General features: G+C 40.3%; 1 protein-coding gene across 1 annotated transcript in view; it reads left to right on the plus strand.

The window, feature by feature from the left end:
• The first annotated feature begins 256 nt into the window (after window positions 1-256).
• FAM81B (family with sequence similarity 81 member B) overlaps window positions 257-25,624 on the plus strand; it is a 71,541-nt gene continuing 46,173 nt past the window's right edge. The window contains exons 1-3 of the mRNA XM_047774729.1: window positions 257-521; window positions 17,407-17,537; window positions 21,433-21,497. Of these exons, the coding sequence (XP_047630685.1) occupies window positions 257-521; window positions 17,407-17,537; window positions 21,433-21,497 (461 nt within the window). The remainder of the gene's footprint in view (window positions 522-17,406; window positions 17,538-21,432; window positions 21,498-25,624) is intronic.

Here is a 25,624-nt window from a genome sequence, read left to right on the forward strand (position 1 = left end):
TACCCCAACAAAGGTTTGGTTTTTGTCCCAAACTGGGTTATGTGAAACCCTCAGGGCTTTGTAATCCTCCCTGGTATCCAGAACCTTCATCTGTGCTCAGATCTCTGTTCCATAAGGGTAATCCAGCCACAAAACCCTGAGTGTTCACTGGTTTCCAAAAACACATAAACAAAAATACTTTTCTTCCCAAGCATTTCATGAATCTAGAACCAGCTGAAGATTTGCAAAGGACAGGTCACCTCACCACAAACCCTAAATGGACCACACCTGGGTGCTCTGGCTTCACACTCCCACACACAGCTCGGCAATTCTCTTCCTTCCAGGAGCAAACATCCTCACTGGCTTCCTCCAGGATGGTGTTTCCCCTCCTCTCAGAAGCCAGGGCACTAGTGGACATGCTCCCCAGTGGATAATGGAGGCATTTTCCTTTAATAAAGAGTTAGCCAATCTAATAGGGGAAGGGCCCCTGCAAAGACTGAGGCTTTGCGAGGGGCGACACCATCCCCCACCCTGCCCTCTGGGTATGGCCGCGTTCTGGTCCTTCCACTGAGGCCAGGAAGATGGTATAGAGAAAACTCCTAATGGATATTTTAATGACCTTCTAGAGATTTCGTCTTTGAGTCAGTGCCATAAGTATACATTTTCAGTGTTATGACATAAATATCTGTTTTCTTTCAATTTGGATGCGTTGAAAAATTGCATTATTGGATAGTTTTATTACTTAAACATACTAGGCTGACAAAGAATGATCCAGTAGAATTCCCAATGACTTTGTTGAAGGAAATTTTAAATAAATAAGGAAATACATACCAGACTAGACCTGCATAGATTAAGCCATTTCTCTGACTTTCTTCAAAGTAGTTGAAATATTTCCTCATAAGTATCTTCAATATCCTTCTTCAATTTTATTTATGCCAGTAACGTTATTATCAGAATGCTTCAATCCAGCCCTCTCTATAAGTTATCTGAGATTCCATCCAACAAATTTGAATTAGTCAAGTTTTACTCAGTGTTATTTGCAGAAACTCACCTATTTGTTATTAAACATCTAAGATAACATTTGCTTGGTTCTCAAAATTATTTTTAACCAAAATTTGAGGATATTAAAAAGTAATTATGAAACATGGTTTGGAGGTTGAGATGGACATGACTGGAGACATTTTAGTAGATAGCAGGCATTCCCACAGCCATCACACGTTCCCCCAGATGCTTTCGGCTGGCTCCCCAGCAGACCTGCTGACTGCCTCACACTTCCCCCACTTTCTGTACTTCTGAGCCACGTAATCGCTCCACTGCAGTCAACACTACTCTGCTCCTTAGCTTTGGCTAACACCAGAGTGACTGGACCCTCTGTGGGACTTATTGACAGTGAATGATGAGTGCATGTGAACACCAGCTCTGTGGCTTTTAACATGAACTGAGGGGGAAGGCGGAGTCTCCCTGACAACTTACAGCTTTGAGAACAGTGCCCAACAAAAGACCAAATGTCAGGGAATGGGAAAAGGAGATTATCTGCTCTGGCCATTTCATAGTCTAAATTTCGTTGTTTCTAACCATGAACAATTTAGAGTTAGATGCATTATGAAGCTGTTTCTTTAAAAAAAAATAAAAATGTTTATTTAACACCATGATTAAAAAAACAGAATAAAGCTATGATAAAGTTCAGCCCCAAATTGCCTTTAGAGGGACCATAAGCAGTTGGAGAGTTGCCTGGTTCAGAAATAAACACATTTGTTTAGTACCTATTGTTCTGCCTGACCTATGTTTGATACAGTCATGGGAAACGGAGAAGAAGAAGAAAAATATTGACAGAGAATTGGACTCTGTCTCCATGACATCAAATCAAGAACTTCTTCCTTCTACATCTCTTACCAACATCTGGGAGGTGCTTGGGGAAGAACAAAGCTGATCTCAGCTTCTGCCAACAACTCTGATGACATTTCCTGGAATGATGCCCCATTACCTGCCAACCCACTTTTACTTCTCCACCACTTCCTAGTCCGTAAAATGCCCCAGAGAATACATCATCTGAAATCCACATGTCATCAAAGATGGGGGGAGGGGGGAGGACTTAGTGGTAAGCAACAATGTCTTCTGGGAAAATTCTGAAAACTCAAAATTTAAACAGAAGTCCTTTTGTCTTATAAACATTATTTGTGTATAGTTTACCTATTCTAAAATGTACTCATTTTAGAATATAGTCAATAATATTGTAACAACTTTGTATGGTGGCAGATGGTAACTGGACTTACTGTGGTAATTATTTCATAATGTATAAAAATGTCAAATCACTATATTGTATACCTGAGACTAATATTATATGTGTGTCAAGTACAACTTAATTTAAAAACACATTTTTCTTGTCTTTTTGGGGCTGAACCCATGGCAAATGGAGGTTCCCAGGCTTGGGGACAAATCAGAGCAGTAGCCAGCCTAAGCCACAGCCACAGCAACAGATCTGAGCCACGTCTACAACCTGCACCACAGCTCATGGCAACACCAGATCCTTAACCCACTGAGCAAGGCCAGAGATTGAACCTGCATCCTCATGGATACTAGTTGGGTTCATTAACCACTGAGCCACGAAAGGAACCCTAAAAAACATAATCGTTTTAAGCATACAATTTAATATAGTTTGATGGATGCTATATACCTACATAATCAGCACAGTCAAGATTTAGAAAATTTCGACCATTCCAGAAAGTTTCCTTGTACTCTTCCTTGTAAATGCCCACTAAAAGTATTTTTTATTTTTTGTCTTAAAATTTCTATTTGAACATTTTTAAGTTGAGGTAGCATAAAAAAAGAATCGATTCACTTGCCAGAAACAACATTCAGATCTCAGTTCTTTACATAAAATCAGATAACACTTCTCCAAGTATAGTTTTAGCACAGACTAGCTACTAATGAGAAGCCGCTGCCACAGAGCTTTCAGACCTGGCTAACATTTGAAGGTTAACATTCCCCCAAAAATGAGTTGAAAAGAGGTGTTTTAATCGACTTGACATATTCTGAGGATATAAAGTTCTCCTACTAAGCCTACATGGTAGGAGTTAACATGGGTGAGCAGGTTGAGAGAAGGAAAAAGCAAAAATGGAAAGAGAAAAAGAATTCATTTGAAAAATACATTAGATTTGTGTATTTATGTTGTAAAGCCATGTATGTATGTATATGGAAATTGAATTTAAAATATAAAAAATAACTATAGAGGTCCCTTGTGCTGAAGCAGGTTAAGGATCTAGTGTCATTGCAGTTGACTGGGTCACTGCTGTGGTGTGGGTTTGATCCCTGGCCCAGAATTTCCACATGCCATGGGCACAGCTCAAAAATCAAAATGAAAAACTACAGAGACAGCTTGGTTCTTCCCCCAAATGTTAAAAGTCTCCTTGTGGGAGTTCCCGTCGTGGCGCAGTGGTTAACGAATCCGACTAGGAACCATGAGGTTGCGGGTTCGGTCCCTGCCCTTGCTCAGTGGGTTAATGATCCGGCGTTGCCATGAGCTGTGGTGTAGGTTGCAGACGCGGCTCGGATCCCGAGTTGCTGTGGCTCTGGCGTAGGCCGGCGGCTACAGCTCTGATTAGACCCCTAGCCTGGGAACCTCCATATGCCGCGGGAGCGGCCCAAGAAATACCAAAAAAAAAGACAAAAAAAAGTCTCTTTGTGAATCTTCTTTAAGACATTTCTTGTTTTATGTCACATCAAATAATTTCTCTTCCATCTTAAACACACACACACACACAGGTCTAAAACAGATTATTGATGGGATGGATACAAATTGAGTCTGAGACCCAGAGTGAAAAGTGCTTTCTCAGCCTAAAGCTAAACATTCTGCTCCAAAAGTGCTTGCCTGCCTGCTTCTTGTGGGATCAATAACAGATCAGACATGAATATTCTTTACTGCTGCTTTCTAAGAGATGCGGTATTGGGCACTTCAGGAACCCAACCAGAATTCCTGATTTTAAACCCCACACCTGTCTCTATTGGGGTGGAATCTGTGAAAGCTTCTGGAATCAGCCTGCTCACTTCAATACAGCCTGCAGCCTGGAAATTTATGATTTCTAGTAGGACTTCTTAACAAAATGTAAAACCTGGTGCATACCATTAGAAAGTGAAAATACAGCTGAAATTTTATCCCGAAACTAACATTGGTGAGGAAATCTGGAGGGAAAAAACATAATTCCTCAACAAAGGAAGAATTATCTTAGTCCTTTTTAAAAACAATTCATATTAATAAAAATAGAGTAAACTTGAAAGAAGGGGAAAAATTATCCATAATCCTACCTCCACAAAACTGTCAAAAAGCTCTGATAAATTCCTCTTGGAATTTATATAACACTGGGATACGAAATATAACATTTCGTATCCCAGTGTTCCGCTTAACATTGTAGTGTATACGTTTTATATAAGTAATCATTTCAATAAATTTTTTATGTTTATATCACGATTTTTATTTTTTAATAAACATTTTTAATGGTTGCCATAATTAAGTCCTACAGAATAATAGTCAGCATTTCCCTAGTGTTGGACAATTAAGACAACCTATTCTTAGTTATTTTAACACTATGGTGAACATGTTGATATGTCTTTTTCTGTATTTGGGGATAGTTCCCTAGAATATATTTTAATATGTACAAATTCTGTATTACGGTATAGAAATTGTATGTCTCTTGTTAGATACTTTCAATTTGCCTTGCAAAAATATAATTTTTTTCAGGGCAGTTTGGCAGTGTGTATCAAGATCCTCACAGATATTCCCACTCTTTGATCCATTATTTCCTTAGCAATCAGAGGTATATGAGATGATTATGTACAAAATATTATCACAGTATTATTTCCACATCTAAATGTCCAAAAACAAAAAAGGAGTTAAATAGAATTATGCTTAGCCCATTATTAAAACCCTATTTTCAAAAAATATGTAATAACAGGGAAAATGTCAAAATATAGCACATCATTAAGACTAAATGGAAAAGTTAGGATATAAAATCATATACAGAGTTCCCATCATGGCTCAACAGAAACAAATCTGACTAGCATCTATGAGGACTCAGGTTCGATCCCTGGCCTTGCTCAGTGGGTTGAGGATCTAGCACTGTCATGAGCTGTGGTGTAAGGTGCAGACACAGCTCGGATCCCATGTTCCTATGGCTGTGGCATAGGCCAGCAGCTATGGCTCCAATTTGACCCCTAGCCTGGGAATCTCCATATGCTTCAGGGGTGGCCCTAAAAAGACAAAAGACAAAAAATAAAATAAATAAAATAAAATAAAATAAAAGCATATGCATAATATGATCTCCAGTACACATACACACAAGCACACACACATATATATATACACATACAAATATAGATATATGTTCACAGGAAAAGGCCAAAACACTTTGAAATGTGTATAATGATTATTTCATTAATAATTACAGAAAGGATGATTATATAAGAATTCCCTTCTGTATGCTTGGTATATATTTTTACATCTTCAGGATTTAATCATTTATGATACTTCTATAATACATCTCATTTATGCATTTATGTAAAATTATATGTGTACATATATGATATTGAATATTTAACATAAAAATAATTTTAGAGACATCCCAATTCTTACAGAATAATTACTCAAAGTTTTTTTTTTGTCTCTTTTGTTTTAAACAAATAAGTTTATCAATTTATCAAGTTTATGGATATTTTTCACATTACAAAAATAAAATCACCATGCAATTAATAGGAATTACTCCAAAATTTAACCAAGAAATGCTTTGGCAATAATACGATATCAGGGTCCCAAGTTCCCAAATAGTTTAAATGGCCACTCTTAAACACACAAACAAAAAAATTACAACAGAGTTTTCCAGAAGAAATAAAGATTTTATAATATTTTTACATTATTGACTTAGTGTCTTAATTTTTTTAAAAAGTTCCTTCAGAACAGAGTAGAAACAGGATTACAGATTGCAGATATTTGCCTGTGTTTACATTTACCAGTCTCTTTTCAGGCTTTTCTCTAATATATAAGCACATCCACAGGGCTCAAGAACCTGGTAAACATTACTTGACCATTCAACTCTCTATCACCTGCAGGTAAATTCCAAACTCCTTAATATGCCTATGAAGAGATAAGACACTTCAGGATCTGGCCTCTACTCACCTGAACTCTCTGATGATCACCCTCCCTGGTCCTGCCACTCTTCCCTCCTTGCCATGGGGATGGGCATACACTGAGCAAAACACAAACGTCATCCATGGATAATGGTGTGGCCCATATATACACAATGGAATACTACTCAGCCATAAAAAAGATAAAAATAATGCCATTTGCAGCAACATGGATGGAACTAGAGACTCTTATCCTGAGTGAAGTAAGTCAGAAAGAGAGAGAGATGATATCACTTATATCTGGAATCTAATATAAGGCACAAATGAACCTTTCCACAGAAAAGAAAATCATGGACTTGGAGAATAGACTTGTGGTTGCCAAGGGGGAGCAGGAGGGAGTGGGGTGGTTGGGGAACTTGGGGTTAATAGATACAAACTATTGCCTTTGGAATGGATTAGCACTGAGATCCTGTGTGTAGCACTGGGAACTATGTCTAGTCACTTATGATGAAGCATGATAATGTGTGAAAATAGAATGTGTATGTGTGTGTAACTGGGTTACCATGCTGTACAGTAGAAAAAAAAATTGTATTGGGGAAATAACTATTAAAAAATAAATTAAAATAAAATAAAATATTTCAAATAAAATATGACAATAATTAACTTATGTACAAAACAGAAACAGAGAGAACAGACTTCTGGCTGCCAAGGGGGAGGAGGGTGGGAAAGGGACAGAATGGGAGTTTGGGATAAGTCGATACAAAGTAGTTTATATGGGATGGATAAACAACAAGGTCCTACTATATAGCATAGGAAACTAGATTCAATATCCTGTGATAAACCATGATGGAAAATAATATTTTTAAATATATATCTACATATAACTGAATTATTTTGCTGTACAGTAGAAAGTAGAAATAATACATTATAAATCAACTATACTTCAATAAAATAAATGTTTTAAAAAAGAAACACACTCCACCCAATTTATAGGGGTAATTCCCACAGACCCTCAGGACTCCCCTATGTGTCACCTCTTCCAAGAAGTCTTCTCCCTTTCCTCTCCCCAGAGGCTGCTACCTGCTCTCTCGCTGGGCACCTTTGTTTTTCTCTGTAATGGCACTCACCATACCTCGTCTTGAATGCGTGTGTACTTATCATACGTTGCCTTTAGAAATATCAGAGAAAATGTTTTCTTCTGCTTTACTCATTGCCCTATGTCTAGAAACCTGGAAATTATTCAATAAACATTTGTGTACTTATATGACTGACAGAATAAATGTGTGAAGGAGTGATTGAATGATGGAATGAATTCAGCAGAGAATTTGAATACCTAAAACACAAAAAGACCTGGCAAGGGGCAGAAGAAATGCCATGAAGAAGAAGGGAGCAGAAAGGATGAAGGTATATGGAGACTTCAAAGATAAACAGCTTGGCAACGTGGAGAGAGCATAGATTTAGTCACGCTGCTCTATGACTTTGAGACAAAGTTCCTCAACTCGTACCTGTAAAATGAGACCCTGTACTCATCAGATTGTTGTGAGAACTAACTGAACCATAAATATTTAAATACATACACACTGTGCCCTGCACAGTGTAGGTCCCCAGTAAATACTTTCCCTTAGGTTACAATACGGTTTGGTTTTTGTCTATACCTATGAAAAGCTAACCACAAATTTCTAGGGGAGGGGAATACACTGGACCAAATTATTTTCATTTTAATTTTTAAAAAGATAGCCAAGCTAGAAGAAGGGCAAGGGGAAGATGCCCAAATTCTGACAAGGTCAAGCATCCTGGCCGTAAGGGGATACAGGCTGTAAGCGGAAGGAATGGGCCCGAGAGTAAGTTTTGAATAGAACAGAATCTCATATATTTTAATGGTGGGACATAAAGGTATTCCCAGAGCAAGAAAAACTCTCTTATGGATTTCATTACCCTTTCTACAGATGAGACAAACATATATAATGTTAAATTCTGTCCTAGAGCTGTTTGGCTAAATGCGTGGATGTCTAGGGCCAAAAATACATTCATTGATTTGGGGATTAGAATCTATTTATATACTTTTCAAAGAGATATTTCTATTCACCTTGAAGCACTGGTGCTTAGGTGAGGCTGGATGGTTGGGGACACAGGTCTTACCACACAACAAAAATAGGCGCTCAGAGATCATTAGAGCAGCAAGTGGGACAGCTGCCCACACCCCCTGTGCCTGGGGAGCTGACACCCTCCAGGATGTGAGCTGAGGGTTTTTTCAGGCAGGCTGCTGGATGCACAAGCCTCACTCACCTGGTGGAGTAAGACACCTCCTTGCAGCAAAAGAGACTTTTGCAGAGCAATGAGGGAAGTAAGCCTTGGACTAAAGCATCTGGAATAAATATTCCTGCTTCCAATCTCAGGAAACCATTTACCAATGAGCAACCAGCTTTTATTGCCTCCACACAAACTCATGGTTCCTGTAACTGGTGACAACACAGTAACTTGCCAACCTGATTGTTATTGTCCTTGAACTATTAGTTTCCCTACATTTGTCAGTATCAGCCATGTCAGTTTTTTGAATTGTTCTGTTTTGTTTGTTCTGGACTCTGTTTGCACATGTGAATACATGTGGCAGATGGTGTACAAAGATGAATTCACTTCCCCAGAGTGTATTTTTCCCCTTGGCATCTTATTTCATGGGCAGTTATCAAAGTCACTACGTTTTAATGTATTGCACTTCTTAATTTGGTGAGTCACTTGATTTGGCTGGTATTAGCCAAGGCCAAGTAAAGGGCCGTGAGAGGTGGAAGCAGGAAACACCGCAGAGGGAGTGGGGATTCACCACAGCAGCTTGGCTACAAGTAGGTATCCGGGGAGAAGATGTTTGTTCCAAGGTGGGGAGACAGACGTGGTAACAGGGAACCAGAGAATGGACAAAGAGAACTTCGCTGACAGGTAGAGGAGGAGTCGGGCATAAACACAAGGGAGGAAAGACAGGGCATTGCCGGTTGGCACCTGAGGAGAGGCTTCCCCGCAGGATGTGGTTGGGCCTTGAGGGAGGTGCAGATGCTAATGAGGACCAGAGAATAAGTTGTTTTGAAAGGAGAAAGCTCCTCCGGGCACTGCCACAGCGCCAGAAAATCTACATAAACATGGAATCTAAGGTGCTGATGGATAGATAGGCCGACTGGCAGGCAGGTAGACAGACAGTTGTTTATAGGAACATGGCAGCAATTTTAGAAACACCAGAGAGGCCCCCCAACCAAAAGTACGTCCCTGTAGGTTTATAGGGATAGGGCCTTTGGAAATTCTGTTCTTCAACTTGTTTGGGGTGTGGTCTTTGGCCTTCTGGGTTAAAAGGAGCTTGTTTGAAATTTGTGGGAGTGGTGCCCAGAAGCGTAGATTTTAAGGGGCTCTCCAGCCAAGTTTTATACACACTAATGTTTGAAATGCCTAGACAAAGGCACTGTCCCTTGTTGGGTGTGAAGGTCATGTTGAATTTATGAGATCTTTAGACAGCTGGCCAGAAGTCAGGAAGGGAATAGGACAAGAAATGCTCAGTGACGGAGAGAGAGGCTTTTCCTCTTTCCAAGTGTCAGGAGGGTCCTAGGCAGTAAGAGCCCCTGGAGGTGCCCCCGGGGCTTTCGGGGTATGGGGAAGGGGGAAGAGAAGAGTCAAACTCCCAGGGTTGCCACTCAGACCTTAGGGCCCACCACTTGGTGCATTTTGCAAGGTTCAGCTTCATGTCAGCTCCCCCATGATTCATGCCATGTTCATCCACCTTCACCTGTACTTCTGGACTCCCCTGAGAATTTTGTCAATATATCTTTATGGACTTCATTTATTCACTTATGTAACACTTCTAGATAGACAAAAGTCTATTTTTTTAAGGTCACACCCGAGGCAAATGGAAGTTCCCAGGCTAAGGGTCGAATTGGAGTTGCAGCTGCCAGCCTACACCACAGTCACAGCAACACCAAGCTGAGTCTGCAACTTACACTGCAGCTCATGGCAATGCTGGATCCTTAACCCACTGAGTGAGGCCAGGGATTGAACCTGCATCCTCATGGATACTAGTCAGATTCATTTCCACTGAGCCGTGATGGGAACTCTAACACATACTTATTGAGCACTTACCATGTACCAGACACTATTCTAGGTGCTGCAGCACAAAGTAAACAAAATGGATAAAAATTTCTGCCCCCTGGTGGTTAGATTTCTGCAGGAGGAACACTCAGTAAGAAAACTGAAAGCAAATTAGTTAGATAAATGCTCGGGGGAAGTCCAGCAGGAAATAGGAACAGGAAATGGGTGCATATAAGAGAAACCATATGTTTTAGAAAGTCAAAGAGGGCCTCTTCAAGAAACTGACCATTGAATAAAGACCAGAAGGAAGCGAAGGAGTAAGCAGAGGGACACTCCTGGGAAAGTGCATTTAAGCAGATGCAGTAAGAAGATGAAAGACCCTAAGGCAAGAGCCCACCAGCTATTCCAGGAGGACCAAAGTGGCCTTTGTGGCTGGAGGAGAGTCAACAAGGGAATGAGTTCAGAGAGCCCTTGGAAGACCCCATCTTACAGACCTCAGAAAGCTTCTGCAGCTACTAGACAGGTTTTCATCTTCTAAAGGAAAAATTATTGAAGGATTTTGAACAGATGAGTTTCATGATTAGTCTTAAACTTGACATCATCACTGGCTATTTTGTTGAGGATAATTAGGTGGGGAGGAAGGGAGCAGATATGGCAGAAAGGACACTGGTTTGAGGAAGCCACTACAATAATCCAGGAAGAAACAGCAGTAGCTTAGACCAGTGTGGCAGTGAGAAGGTGGTGAGAAGTGAGCCATTCTGGGTATATGTTGAAGGCAGGATGAACAGATAAGGTATGAGACAAAGAGAGGAGTGAAGGAGAACCAAGGTTTGGGGCCTGAGCAACTAGAAAAACCCTGTTGTCTTTTACTGCAACAGGGAAGCTTGGCTGTGGGGCAGGTTTGGGGGAAAACGTATTTGGGGAATCCTTAGCTTAGAACCATGAGACTGGGTGAGAGCATTAGAGTAATGAGTCTAGAAGTATAAGGATGATCTCTGAGCACTGCAGCCCTCAGAGGCAGGATGACTGATTTTCCTGGTTTGCCCAGGGATGAGGGTTGCCAGGACAAGGGACTTCCAGGAACACTCTGAGAAAACTGAGATGATGGATCACTTGCTCAGAGTCAGGGAGAGAAATGAGAAACCCCTGAACAGGAACAGCAGAGCCATAGGAGAACTGTTGCCCTAGGAGACAAGTAAAGAATGAACTTCAAGTAGAATATGCTCTTAACTCTGTCAAATGCTGCTGATGGGGTCAATGACAGGAGGGCTGAGAACTGACCACTGGATTTAGCGACAGAGAGGTCACAAGGGACTTTGACAAGAACTTTATTATTTATTTACTTATTTATTTGCTTTTTAGGGCTGCACTTGCTGCATTTGGAAGTTCCCAGGCTAGGGGTCCAAATGGAGCTACAGCTGCCAGTCCACACCACAGCCACAGCAACTCGGGATCTGAGCTGCATCTGCGATCTACACCACAGCTCAAGGCAATGCTGGATCCTTAACCCACTGAGCGAGGACAGGGATTGAAGCCACATCGTCATGGATACTACTCGGGTTCATTACCACTGAGACATGACAAAAACTCCCTACAAGAGCAATTTTAATGGAAGGTGCAAGGAACAGAAAGCCTGATTTTAGTGATTCGAGCATGTCTTTGCTTATGCTGCTATAGCAGAATACTATAGGCCTGTGGCTTAAACAACAGAAGTTTCTTTCTCACAGTTCTGGAGGCTGGCAAGTCCAAGATCAAGGTGCCAACAGAGTTGGTTCCTGGTGAGAACCCTCTTTCTGTCTTGCAGAAAGCTGCATTCCCACTGTGTCCTCACACTTTCCTCACTGTGTGTGTGCAGAGAGGCAGGGAGGGGAGGGGTGGAGAGAAAGACCAAGATCACTCTCTCTCCTTATAAGGCAACCAATCCTACCAGATTTGGACCCCACCCATGACTTCATTTAACCTGAACTACTTCCCAAAGCCTCTATCCCCAAAAACAGTGACATCTGGCATAAGGGCTTCAACATATGAATTGGGGGTATGGAGGTGGGGGACACAATTCAGGCCATAGCAAAGAGAGACATTGGAAAGAGCAAAATAGCATCTCAGGATCTTTTCCTGTGCAGAAAAGGGGGAAAGGGAATGGTAGCTAGAAGAATATACAGGAGCAAATGAAGGTTGTTTATGTGTTTAAGGTATCAGAGAAGACAAAAAAAAAAAGTGTATTTAATGCCAATGGGAATGATCTAATAGCAGGAAGAGGGGTCCTTGAATAAGTGAGAGGAAATGGGACTCAAGAACAATTAGGGGAGTTCCCATCATGCTTCAGTGTGTTACGAACACGACTAGTATCCATGAGGATCCCTGGCCTCACTGAGTGGGTTAAAGGATCCAGCACTGCCGTGAGCTGTGGAGTAGATTGCAGACTCAGCTCGGATCTGGCATTACTTTGGCTGTGTTGTAGGTCAGCAGCTACTGCTTCGATTTGACCCCTAGCCTCAGATCTTTTGTATGCTAAAAAGACAAAAAATAAATAAACAACTGGGAGATGGACCTGAATGAGGGCACAGATGGTTCATCCACTGAGCTAGGAGAGGAGACAGAATTTACAGACACGATGCACAAGTGCCTCCAGATGCAGAGGGTGAGCTAACCAAAATTCCCTTTTATTTGCTTCTATTTTCATGGTGAAATAGAACAGAAAGGTCATCAACTGACAGTGAAGATGAGAGAGGCTCTTATGGCAGTTTGAGATCAGAGAGAAAGGTCTGAGAGTTATTCAGGAAAACAGGAGAGTGATGGACTAAGGAAATGAGCCAGAGAGCATTAAGGACCCACTTAGCATTGGGCTCCCCTTTAGAGGTCAAACACTCACATCTTAGCATAATTTAGTGTAATGCATCCCAAGACGGATGGTGTCCAAGGAGTGATCAGAAGATTTGGGGTCTAGTCAGTCTGTTTCACCATTTACTTATGGAGGTCACTTAACTTCTCTGAACCTCCTAGTATTTTTATCTGTAGAATCAGTATGTTCACACTTGCACTGGCTTTCTCCTAAGAATTATGAGGTAGAACTTGAATGTCAAGTGCTAAACACATCAAGGATTACTAGAAGACTAGACTGGGTAAAATTAGAACAGACCAAGGAAAAGTATGAGGCTCTTAGGGGTCCTCAGGTCCAATGAGGTCTTTCCCAAAAGGATGGCCTGGGGACATACAGGACAACAGGTGAGAGGGAACAGAAAAGGAAAAGGAAGTTAAGGAGGATACTGCCAAGGACCACTGGCTGCTATGGCCCAGGGCTGGTTGAGGCTGGTTAAGCTGCAGCTGAGGACACAGAACTCAGCAGACACCCACAGTCAGGGCTACCACTGGCCCATGGACACTCTGTGTGAGTTAAAAATAGGCACCCCTTCCTCCAGACCCTTTGTCCACTCATCAGAAAACTGGCCTACTACACTTACATTATGAGAATAAGATATTTTCTTGACAGATTTTTGAAAATTTATCAGGCAACAAATTGAAAATTTTGTTTTGCCTAACAAATACGAAAATCTGCATTGTTAATGGCGCCCCCTAGGATTGTGTGGTGCATAACAGCAACATAGCAATTCTGACCCTCAGCATTAAGCAACCCCCTTCACTGACTACTACCTCAAGATTATTACTTTATGCCTCTAATTAAAGTAATATTAGAATACAACATCATCTTTAGGTTTTTAAGGTAGAATTTTTTTTTTTTTTTGGTCTTTTTGCCTTTTCTAGGGCCGCTCTCGCGGCATATGCAGGTTCCCAGACTAGGGGTCCAATCGGAGCCGTAACCGCCAGCCTACGCCAAAGCCACAGCAATGCAGGATCTGAGCAGCACCTGCGACCTACACCACAGCTCACGGCAATGCAGGATCCTTAACCCACTGACCAAGGCCAGGGATCGAACCTGCAACCTCATGGTTCCTAGTCAGATTCGTTAACCACTGCTCCACTACGGGAACTCCCAAGGTAGAATTTGAACATTATTGGCTTCTTTGCTTTAAGCTATAATCTTGGTAGCCCTGGATTAGGAGGACTCTTTAAAGATCACTGACTTTGAAGAAGGATTCTCAAACACATAAGAATTTGATGGTATGTGTATTTTATGTGCACTGTTCAATTAAAGGCCAAGCAGACATTTAGAGAACTAACAAGCTGGACTTTCATTTCTTATCAGGACCCATTTTTCTAGCCAAATTGCAAGGATCAGAGGATGAATTCAAGGAAAGAAGGAATCATAAGATGTTGTTTAGCAAGGTCAAATCCAGTTTTTCTTTCTCATACAAACTCTATCCAATTTTTGGATAATTGCCACCTTGTGAAATAATCACTAATAATAGCTACCTCTTAAAATGGATTTCCAGCCTGGCACTTAGCTGAGTACTATAATTGTATCACTGCATTAAATCCTTTCAACCACCTTATAAGATCGATATTATTAGCTCACCTTACAGATGGGAAAACTGAGGCTTGAACAGGGTACATAATTTTGTCCAAAGTAAATAGTCAACAAACAATCCAATCAAAAAGTAGGCAGAAGATCTAAATGGACATTTCTCCAAAGAAGACATACAGATGGCCAAAAAACACATGAGAAGATGCTAAACATCACTAATTATTAGAGAAATGCAGATGAAAACCTCTAAGAGGTACCACCTTACACCAGCCAGAATGGTCATCATCAAAAAGTCTACAAACAATAAATGCTGGAGAAGATGTGGAGAAAGGGGAATTCTCTTACACTGTTGGAGGGACTATAAATTGGTGTGACCAGTGTGGAGAACAGTGTGCAGCTTCCTCAGAAAACTAGAGAAGGAACTGCTGAATGATCCAGCAAACCCGCTCCTGAGCATCTATCGAGGGAGAACCATGGTTCAAAGAGATGCTTGCACCAGAGTATTCACTGTGGCACTGTTTGCAGTGGCTGAGACATGGAAGCAACCTAGATGTTCATCAACAGAGGAATGGATAAAGAAGATGTGGTACATATATACAATGGAGTGTTACTCAGCCATAAAACAGAATGAATGGTACCATTTGCAGCAAGACGGATGGAGCTAGAAATTATCATACTAAGTGAAGTTGGCCAGATGGTGGAAGACAAATATCACATGTTAGCACTTATATGTGGAATCCAAAGAGAGGATACAAATGAACTTTTTTGCAGAACAGAGACAGTCTCACAGACTTTGAAAAATTTACGGTTACCAAGGAGGACAGGTGGGGAGGTTGGACTGGGGGTTTGGGATTGGCATATGCACACTGAGGTGTATGGAGTGATTGGCCAGCAGAAACCTGCTGTAAAGCACAGAGAACTCTACCCAGTGTTCTGTGATTATCTATGTGGGAAAAGAATCTGAGAGTGGGTGTGTATACATATGTGGTTGAACCACTTTGTTGTACAGCAGAAATTATCACAATATTGCAGCTCAACTATACTTCAATAAAGCTTTTAAAAATGAAGACAAGAGTTCCCGTCGTGGCGCAGTGGTTAACGAATCTGACTAGGAACCATGAGGTTGCGGGTTCCGTCCCTGCCCTTGCTCAGTGGGTTAACGATCCGGCGTTGCCGTGAGCTGTGGTGTAGGTTGCAGACGCGGCTCGGATCCCGCGTTGCTGTGGCTCTGGCGTAGGCCGGCGGCTACAGCTCTGATTAGACCCCTAGCCTGGGAACCTCCATATGCCACGGGAGCGGCCCAAGAAATAGCAACAACAACAACAACAACAACAACAACAAAAAAGACCAAAAAAAAATGAAGACAAAAAAATAAAATAAAATAAAGTGATATCTACCAACCTTCCCCAAAAAACAAAGTAAATAGCCAGTAGGTTGAGGGGTCAGAGTTCTAACCAAAACCCTCCGCAACCATAGCCACCCGCTCCCAGACACTGGTGTGCTGGTCTCCTTTGGCACTCTATAAAATGACAGTCAGAGTGGTGTAGTGAGAATTTTAGAGTGCTTGCAAAGCATGAAATACTGTACCTCTAAGTTAAGGGCTTAGCTTACTACTAGAAGACATAACTTTGAAGCCAAAATCAGGAGTGCTTTTTCCTGTGGGATCAAAACTTGTCATTCAGCATCCTGAACACCCTGCATATCCTCTGAGAAAGGCAAACTCAGCACCATAATTTGAAAAGTAACTCAGCCAAAAACATCATTTCTGTATATAAGCGCCAAGTAGTATTAGAACAATATGCAAATTATAATTTTAAAACTCAGGAAAATATTTCAGAGCTGAAACAATTCAATCTTTTTGAAACAAGCCAAACAAATGAACCAAATTTCTTCCGCGAGCCTCAAGTTCACCCACCCACCTGCCCTAGCTGCATTCTTTGTGATACTCCACTTAGTGGCCTAGAAGAGTTAGCTGCCTTCACTCGTGCTTGGAGGAAGATGGAGAGTACGGCAGCCTCTCATTTTCTTTGTCTAATTTGAGGGAAACTGGTCTCTAATCAAACTGTGAAGGTGAAATCAGTGTAAAGGTATAAAATGATATAGAAATAACCATTTCCCCACCCAGTGAGACAGTGAGGTGAAGGACCTAGTGGTTTTTACAAAAGTGAACATTAAGGAAAACACTTAAAGCTCCTAATCCAGGGACCCACAGACCTAAAGTATGAGAGCCAAGCTCACTGACATCACAGATCCTTCCTACAGTCACAATGCTGCTGGGCCATGCCAGGAAGATGCCCCAGAAACAAGAAGACTTTAGTCAGGATGCGATCAAGTTTCCTTAGTACTTTGGCTTTCCGAGAGAGAAAATTTTAAACATCTCTACTCCCTTTCCAAAAAATCCAATCGACAAAAAATAAAGTCAGGAAGTCAGGCATCATGAGTTCAGGTATTTATCTCATGGATTATTCAAGATCTCTAAATCTCTCATACTTTGCTATCCTACATATATTTATTATTACATAAAAACAAGGTAATAAATCCCAAAGAAGACCCTTGAATGGCTCAGGCACTGTAGGGTGAAAAATCATTTCCTGTTGTTTTAGAACAGTTTGATCTAAATAAGTGCCTCTCAACAAATTTCCTAAGCTATTCTAGCTGACTGTAGATGTCATGGGGACTTAGGAGAGAATTAGGTGGGAGGAAGGAAGGGAAGAAGGGTAAAAACAAATCGGAAGCTTCCCTTTAAACTTCATCGTTATGTATAGCAACTTCCCTCAATTAAAAAATATTTAAAAATTGCCCGCACTGCAAAAATTTGCTTGCCATAGTTCCTGATCTGATTCAGCATTCTGGTTGCCTAGATACAGATGTAAACAAAAGTTCCTCCCTGACTGCCGAGGAACAACCAGATGAACCTGATGGCCCCCTTCCTGGCTCAGCCAGTGACCAAGAAAAGAAAGCAAGTACTTTTACATATTCGTATTAAAAATAGAATATTTTGCTCAGCTTCTTCAGAGCTTAATGTTGCTTAGAGAATTCTAAGGAGTCCTGGAAGTGTTGTTTTTCTTTTCACTCTCCCACATTTCCTGTTTGTTCTGCTTTGATAAAGTGACTGTTGCCAGCTCAAGCTGGGAAGGAAAAGGATCTCATTTTGTGAATACAATCATTGGACTGACTTTTAACATGTGGGGCTAAAAATTAACAAAAAATTTGATGATTATTTATTTTGTGAAGATTCAAAGGAACTATGATAAACGCAAAGTGTAGATGTTATCTCTGATATGAAAAAGAGAATAGCTAAATAGAATTTTTATTGGTATGTCCTTGTGATATCTTCCCCATTAATTAAAAAGAACATTCAAAGCAGCACTGTTTTCAGCCTTTGCTTTGTAATTCTCGAACACCTGAGCAGCAGGCACAGCCTCTTGTGGCAGGAGGAGCACAGGGAAGTTAGCCCTATATCAAGCACTGATTTTTGGTATCTTTTGGCTGAGCCACATGTTGGCTATGTGACTTTGGGTACTTAAGCTCTCTGTTTCCTCTTCCGCGAAATAGGCAAATTAGGCTACCATACAAAGATATGGCATTTGAATGAGCCATAGAGGCCAAAAGGACAGAGGAAGGACTCAGTCTGATTATTACCATCATCTGTATGATCTTAAGCAAGTTCCTTGCTTCCCCAAATCCTGAGATGCGTCACCCATAAAAATAATCATCTTAGGTTCTTTCTGCAATAAAAAGGGATTTCAGGGAGTTCCCGTTTTGGCACAGCAGAAATGAATCTGACTAGTATCCATGAAGATGTGGGTTCAATCCCTGGCCTCGCTCAGTGGGTGGGGGATCTGGCTTTGCCGTGAGCTATGGTGTAAGTGGCAGATGTGGCTCGGATTCTGCATTGCTGTGGCTGTGGTGTAGGCCAGCAGCTGCAGCTCTGATTTAACCCCTAGCCTGGGAACTTCCATATGCGGAGGGTGTGGCCCTAAAAAGAAAAAGAAAAAAAAAAAAAAAGGATTTCAGTTATATAAGGTAACGATTGTTATCCATAAGTTAAAGGTAATGATTCTTACTTTCCAGGGCTATTTCAAGAATGAAATCACATCATGCATGTGAAAGTATTTTATAGTCCATTATACCATAAAGCATTGTTATGAAACCGATGAAAATTAACACATGTAAAATGTCCCATAATAATCAAGAAGGTGTTTGTGAGACAATTTTGATATAATTACTTTTAGAGTGTAGGTATAGGGATGAAATAGCTGACTCATATTCAGGTACCGAAAATAGGAAAATTTAGTCTAAAATACATTAAATAAAATTTACATTTAAAAAATTGCACAGGAAAGAGGAAATAAATATGCCACAAGGTTAACGGCTTTTGCTCTAGATAGTAGAATTATAAATGAGATTTTTTTTTTCTGTATCTTCTACTTTTCTATATTTTTCCAAATTTTCCTCAGTTGTCAGGTTTAACATTTGCTACCTTAACAGCATGAGAGTTCCCATGGTGGCTCAGTGGGCTGAGAGCCTGAATGATGCCGGCTGGCTCGATCTGTGGCCTCGCTCAGTGTGTTAAGGATCCTGTGTTGCTGCAAGCTGCAGCATAGGTCGCAGATGCAGCTCCAATCCAGTGTTGCCATGGCTGTGGTGTAGACCGCAGCTGCAGCTCCAATTCCACCCCTAGCCCAGGAACTTCCATATGCCGCAGGTGCAGCCTTAAAAAAAAAAAAGAAAAAAAGTATGTGGGTTATGGTTGTGCTTTTAAGAGGCTGCTATTTATTTGTAGTCTTCCAAACAAGACTTTAAAATGAACAAAATAAAATAAAACATATATATCCAATTGTTTTGCTTTAGAAGGAGAAAGGAAGACAAGAAGCTGGTAACCTACCGACCTTGCACACAATATTCATTATATTCTTTCATTCCACAAATACTCACAAAGGACTACTAGGTGCCAAATTTACAAGGCTAGGGACCAGCCAGCTACTGAAGAAATAGCAAAGTCTCCCATAGGCCAGGAATTAGCAATGGAGAGGTAAGAAGGAAAGAACTGGCATTAAGGAGGTGAGGAACCCAGGCACAATACTGTTCCAGCCAGAATCCAGAGTAAAACACGAACCAGGGCAGGGGACTGATCTTATTCTCTAGGGAGTTAAAATGGCTTCGGTAACATGGACACCTGGGTGCACAGTGTATCTGTGTGTCCATTCTCTAGGGGAAGATGGGGCTTGAGAACATCAGACCCACTGCAGACACCACTCAGCAATGGGGAGAGAGAGTCTAAAGCACAATCGCGGTGGCTCCCTGTCTCCATCTGAGCAGTCTCAAACTTTTTCTGGTTGCCCCCCTCACCAAGGGGGCTAGGTCAGGAGAGCCTGGCTATTGTCAGGTGTTCTATAATAGCTTCCTTGATAATAAACATACATTACTTTTTATCTTTAAGTTCTATTAGAGGAGACAGGTTTCCAACTAAGTTTCATCTGCCCAAGATTAAGAAGTAAAACGTGGTAGTTCCTAAGGCATTTGTAAAAGGAATGATTTCTGTATCACGTCTTAACATATTCTGCTCACCATTATAGTATATAATACACAACAATGTAAACTCAGAAAAAAAAATCCTAGGAACATGTTTTATATGTCTTTTTAATGATTTTTATTTTTTCCATTATAGATGATTTACAGTGTTCTGGCAATTTCTACTATACAGCAAAGTGACCCAGTCACTCACACACACACACACACACACACACTATTTTTCTCACATTATCCTCCATCATATTATATAAGTTTTTAACTGAGGTGAAATACAATTCATTTTCTCCCTATTGAACCCAATTCAGTGACAGGTTATCAAAATGAGGGTAAATCTGTGTCTTTTTTTTTTGTCTTTTTGTCTTTTTGCCATTTCTTGGGCCGCTCCCGAGGCATATGGAGGTTCCCAGGCTAGGGGTTGAATCGGAGCTGGAGCCGCTGGACTACGCCAGAGCCACAGCAACGCGGGATCCAAGCCGCGTCTGTAACCTACACCACAGATCACGGCAACATCGGATCCTCAACCCACTGAGCAAGGCCAGGGACTGAACCCTCAACCTTGTGGTTCCTAGTCAGATTCGTTAACCACTGAGCCATGTCAGGGAACTCCTGTGTCCTATTTTTTAAACTTAAAAAAATAAAAAAATGTTAGATTTTAAAACATTTTCAGCATAAGCAAAACAGTGAGTACATTTGGTAACCTCTTTTCTCCTAGAAATGCTGCAAAATTATGAAATTTCATGTAAATAGAACTTTCTAGTAGTACTATTTTGCTGAATTATTTAAATGTCCATATGGCCAGCTATGTTTAATGCTAGAAGCTATGTACATACCTGTGCTCTGTACCTTTACTTCTCACTAACTATACTAATCTGACATCCAGGGTTCTTAGAAAACAAAATTACTTGAATAGATTAGTTTTCTAGGTTCTGACTTTGTTTTTGAAAATTAGCTGATTCTCCTTGGAATTCACCATGTCAGGAATAATTCTCCTATGAGGACATCTTTAGTAACTCAGCCAACAATCATTTTTCTTTCATTAAAAATTTATCTAAGAATAATCCATGGCTTTGACTCTTGCACAAAATTTTTCTTGACTGTGATACCAAATCTATGAAAGGCAACTCTCTAGAGTCTTCCAGAACTTGGTTTTAGTCTCTAGCAGTGCAAATGGTGCATGTGCAAGATTAACTGAGCTGATGATCTATGATCTATAGAATATATTTTGTTTTAAATTAAAACATTTATATAAGAATAAGATGTATAGGATTTCTTTATAAAGTAGCTGGTAATACATTTTAAACCCCTGACCTCTGTTTTAGGTAAGATTATCTCCGGCCAAAATGTCAACCAAGAAGGCTTCAGATCTAGTTGAATATGTTGACAAGTAAGTCTGTAAATTAACGATAGTTCTAACTATTTACATACTTGATGATTCAGTTAGAGATTTCAGTGCTTGAATGAGGTCTCTGAATTCATCTAAACTAATTCTCTGCTTTCAGAAGGACTGCATTAAACCATCTCAGGAAGACAAACCTCCCTATCTTATAACTCTCTGACAGAACAAGCCAATTTTACTGCCACTTCTTTAAAGAATCTCCATAGGTTCCTATAGATTTTTAAATAACACAGCATAGGCAATAAATGACATATGACAAGATCAAATATAGTTAGCTGTGACTTTCAAAATAAATCAAACAAATGTTATTATTTCATGATAAAAATTCAGGAAATTTTGAAATATATTAATCATCAGAACCTCTTGCTTCTGCTATTTACAGTGACACACCTGAGCTCATCCAGAGATGGTCTACAGAAGAGGGACAACCCAGGGGGATTGGAAATATAACATAGAATTGATATATGTGCACTGCCCAAAAGATCCTAGAAATTCCAGTTTGTAAAGGTGGGATCACAGGGTAACACCTTTTTTTTTTTTTTAGGGCCACACCCGCAGCATATGGAGGTTCCCAGGCTAGGGGTCCCAGGCTAGAGCTGTAGCTGCCGGCCTACAACATAGCCAGAGCAACGTCAGATCCGAGCCATATCTCATGGCAACGCTGGATCCTTAATCCACTGAACAAAGCCAGGGATTGAACCTGCATCCTCATGGATGCTACTCAGATTTGTTTCCCTTGAGGCATGAAAGGAACTCCCAGGTAATGCGTATTAATTGTTTCTTTTTCTTTTTCTTTTTTTCTTTTTTTTCTCTTTTTCTTTTTTTTTTCCTTTTTAGGGCCACACATAAAGCATATGAATGTTCCCAGGCTAGGATCAAATCAGAGCTGCAGCTGCCAGCCTGTACCACAGCCACAGCCACAACAACACAGGATTGGAGCCAAGTCTTTGACCTACACCGCAGCTCACAGCAACGCCAGATACTTAACCCACTGAGCAAGGCTAGGAATTTAACCTGCATCCTCATGGATACTGGTCAGGTTCATTACCACTGAGCCACAGCAAGGAACTCCCTAATTTGAGTTTCTATTTGCATATGTCAAAGGGGGATTTGTTCTGATGAGTGCATTAATGTTTTGGGGGCACTTGGAATTTACTCTCAGGCCTTCCACTAATTTTCTGGTGACCTCATTCTGTCCCATTTGTCTCTGGGCTTTGTTCTTTCATTTACCAAATGAGAAGGTTGGACTAGAAACTTTCTAAGACCCACTATACCTTCAAAGTAATTCTGATCCTAAAATACACATCATGACCACAGGGAAAAAACATGACTAACAATGAAATCAGTCAATGTGAAGAGAAAAATCTAAGCAGTGGATTTTTTTTAAATTACCTTTAACAATGAAGATGATTAAAATTTTAAAAATCACTATTACAGTATGTTCCTAATTAAGAATTTCCCTGTTCCTTAGCCATTTGAATTTAGTGCATTTCAAATAGTTAAACCACAGTATTTCAGTCCCTCTTTACATGCTACCCATAATTTGTATTTGCTTATGTGACAATGAGGCTACAATTTAGAGAAAATAGAATCAAACAAGGGAAAGGTTTTTGTTAATGTTTAAAAATACGACATTTGGATAGATGGCATTTTTTCTTAGCTAAGAATGCAGTATGCACAAAATTAATTAATGGGTATATTAGCTAGTCTTGCCATCCAAAGAGAACAGGAGATTTATTGCCAGTGACTCTCAACATGACAAATAGAAAATAGAAATCATTCTTCTGATTTGTCAAATTGCAATATGATCCCAAGTTAATTTCTTTAGCTCATGCTGGTGACTTACATCAGAAGAGATGAGAGAAAATTCCTAGAAGATGGCAACAAACTTAAAAAGAAATCCAAGGAAATGTTTGCCATTTCATGGATTCCACAGAAAATTAAGACAAAGGGAAAGAGGTATTCTATAATTCAAATCAAAAGTGTGATGAGGACTATCTGACCCCAACATTCATTTCTATCTTACTTCCCCCACATCCCTTCTCTTGTTGAGTCATATATCTAGAACTTTCTAGGCAATACCTGAAATGGCTGGTTTTCTTTTGGTCTCCCATCTTATCTCCCAGAGCAGGCTGCAAACTCCCTAAAGGCAGAGACTCTCTGGACTTAATGCTCTTTGAAACTCCTACAGTAGGCTATCATGATGCATGGAATATCGATTCCTACAAAATTGTAGTTGTGATTTAATGGAGAATAATGGTGGAGCAATTGAATCTTTAGGGCTCCGCTTAGAGCAGCAGACTCCTGGGTAAGCTGATTAACTTGAAAAGCAAAATGCATTTCAATCACCAGTGCAGATACTTTGAATTGACCCAACAAAGTAAACATAAAAAATAATAATTTTGAAAGTAACTTCATCCTGCAAGTCATAGTACTCCTTGAGCAGCAGCAAATGTATTGATATGCAGACAGAGTACTCACACAAGTAAAAGTCATTATCTGCCTGAAGATATGTTACATAGTCTCAGAAGTTCTGCCTTACAAATCTATTTGGGCATATTTATAGGAAATACTAAAAACAAAAATAATAAAAACTCAAAAAAGTAAAAATCAAGCAATGAAAGAGATAATGCCTACCCTGTGTATGAGACTTGGCCTAGAGATAAGCACATTAAAAAGACAGGCAGACCGAGTGTGTACCCAGCCCTTGACAACCTCAGACAGTTAGAGCAACACCCACACACTATTGATACTTGCTAAATGTTAGGTCATATTAATAACCCATTTGACAGGGGGAGGTGGAATGCTTGCAGTCATTTCTAGGACAGTTTTGGTGACATATTATAAGGCAGTAAATAATTCTGATTTCCACGTGTGTTCATAGATTCACAATGAACAGACATCCACTGATTTCATGATGGTGAATTCAGGGCTCATTTAAGCTTGCTTAAGCAGAAAAGCACCAAAGTTATTTCTTTTTCTTCTGCTGGGGGAAGCATCATATGGAAGTCAGGCACCTAGGTCTATTCTTGAATCTGCCCGTAATTAGCTATGTGCTTGAGGAAAATAAAATGTATTCTCTTACCCAGACAATCTCGGCCTCCTCTATAAAAGGGTATAGATGAGCAGCCTGAGTCCCAAGGCTGACACTGTTCAAGATAAGACCCAGAATTCATTTCCAGAATACAGATTAGAGCCACTACTACTTGCTGTTTCTCAACTCTGCCAACAGCTTATATATATAAACATTCTTTTATAAGTGGTTAAGATTTAAAAATATGCATTATTCCCCAACAGGATTTCATTTTGAGTGGAAAACAAATTCTGCCTGTAAATCTTTTATTTTTTTTAATTGACTTTCCTGGGGGTGGGGGCGGAATTCTTACCATCAAATCAAATACTTTCTAAGGTCTCTTCCATCCCACAAGTTCTTTGGTCTTCAAAAACTGGCTATAGCTATTTATTCACTTAACAAATATTTATTGACCATCTACTACATGCCAGGCACTATGCTAAGCACTTGGAGAGTCTTTAGAGAAGAAAACAAGACCCTGCCCTCATTAAACTTTTGTTCTGGCAAGAGGAAGAGTTACACATTGTTAGGTAGTCTGACCAGGGTAAGCCTCATTGCAAAGTTAATATCTGAGCAAAAACTAAGAGATGAGAAAGTGGTCACATGGACACATGGGAGCAGAATAAAGTTGCTAAGGCAAGAATACTCCTGCCACTGCAACAGAAACAACACGGGGGCAAAGAAGGCTGGAATAAAAAGGAGGGAAGTATACCTGAGCTGTAATGCTATCCTGGCCAAGAAATGAAATTGTTTTGTACTGAGGAGTTGTCCGGGCTGGACTATGGCCAATATATCTCTCAGGTATTCTCTCCAGAGTACATTTTGGGAGATGGGGGTCTGGTTCACAGCCAAAGAATGGCATTTAAAATTTGGATACATAAAACTATCAGTAAGTCAAATGGGCAAAATAAATGATTAATGATCTCTACTTATAAGGGGACAAGAGCATTCAGGGTCTAGAAAGTATTCATTTTCAAGGTCTTTTTTCTTAGCGCTGTGGCAGACATTTTATTATACCGTGATGCATTGCTTTTGTGGCTAT

Source organism: Phacochoerus africanus, chromosome 4 (assembly GCF_016906955.1).
Source record: "Phacochoerus africanus isolate WHEZ1 chromosome 4, ROS_Pafr_v1, whole genome shotgun sequence".
NCBI classification, from domain to species: Eukaryota; Metazoa; Chordata; class Mammalia; order Artiodactyla; family Suidae; genus Phacochoerus; species Phacochoerus africanus.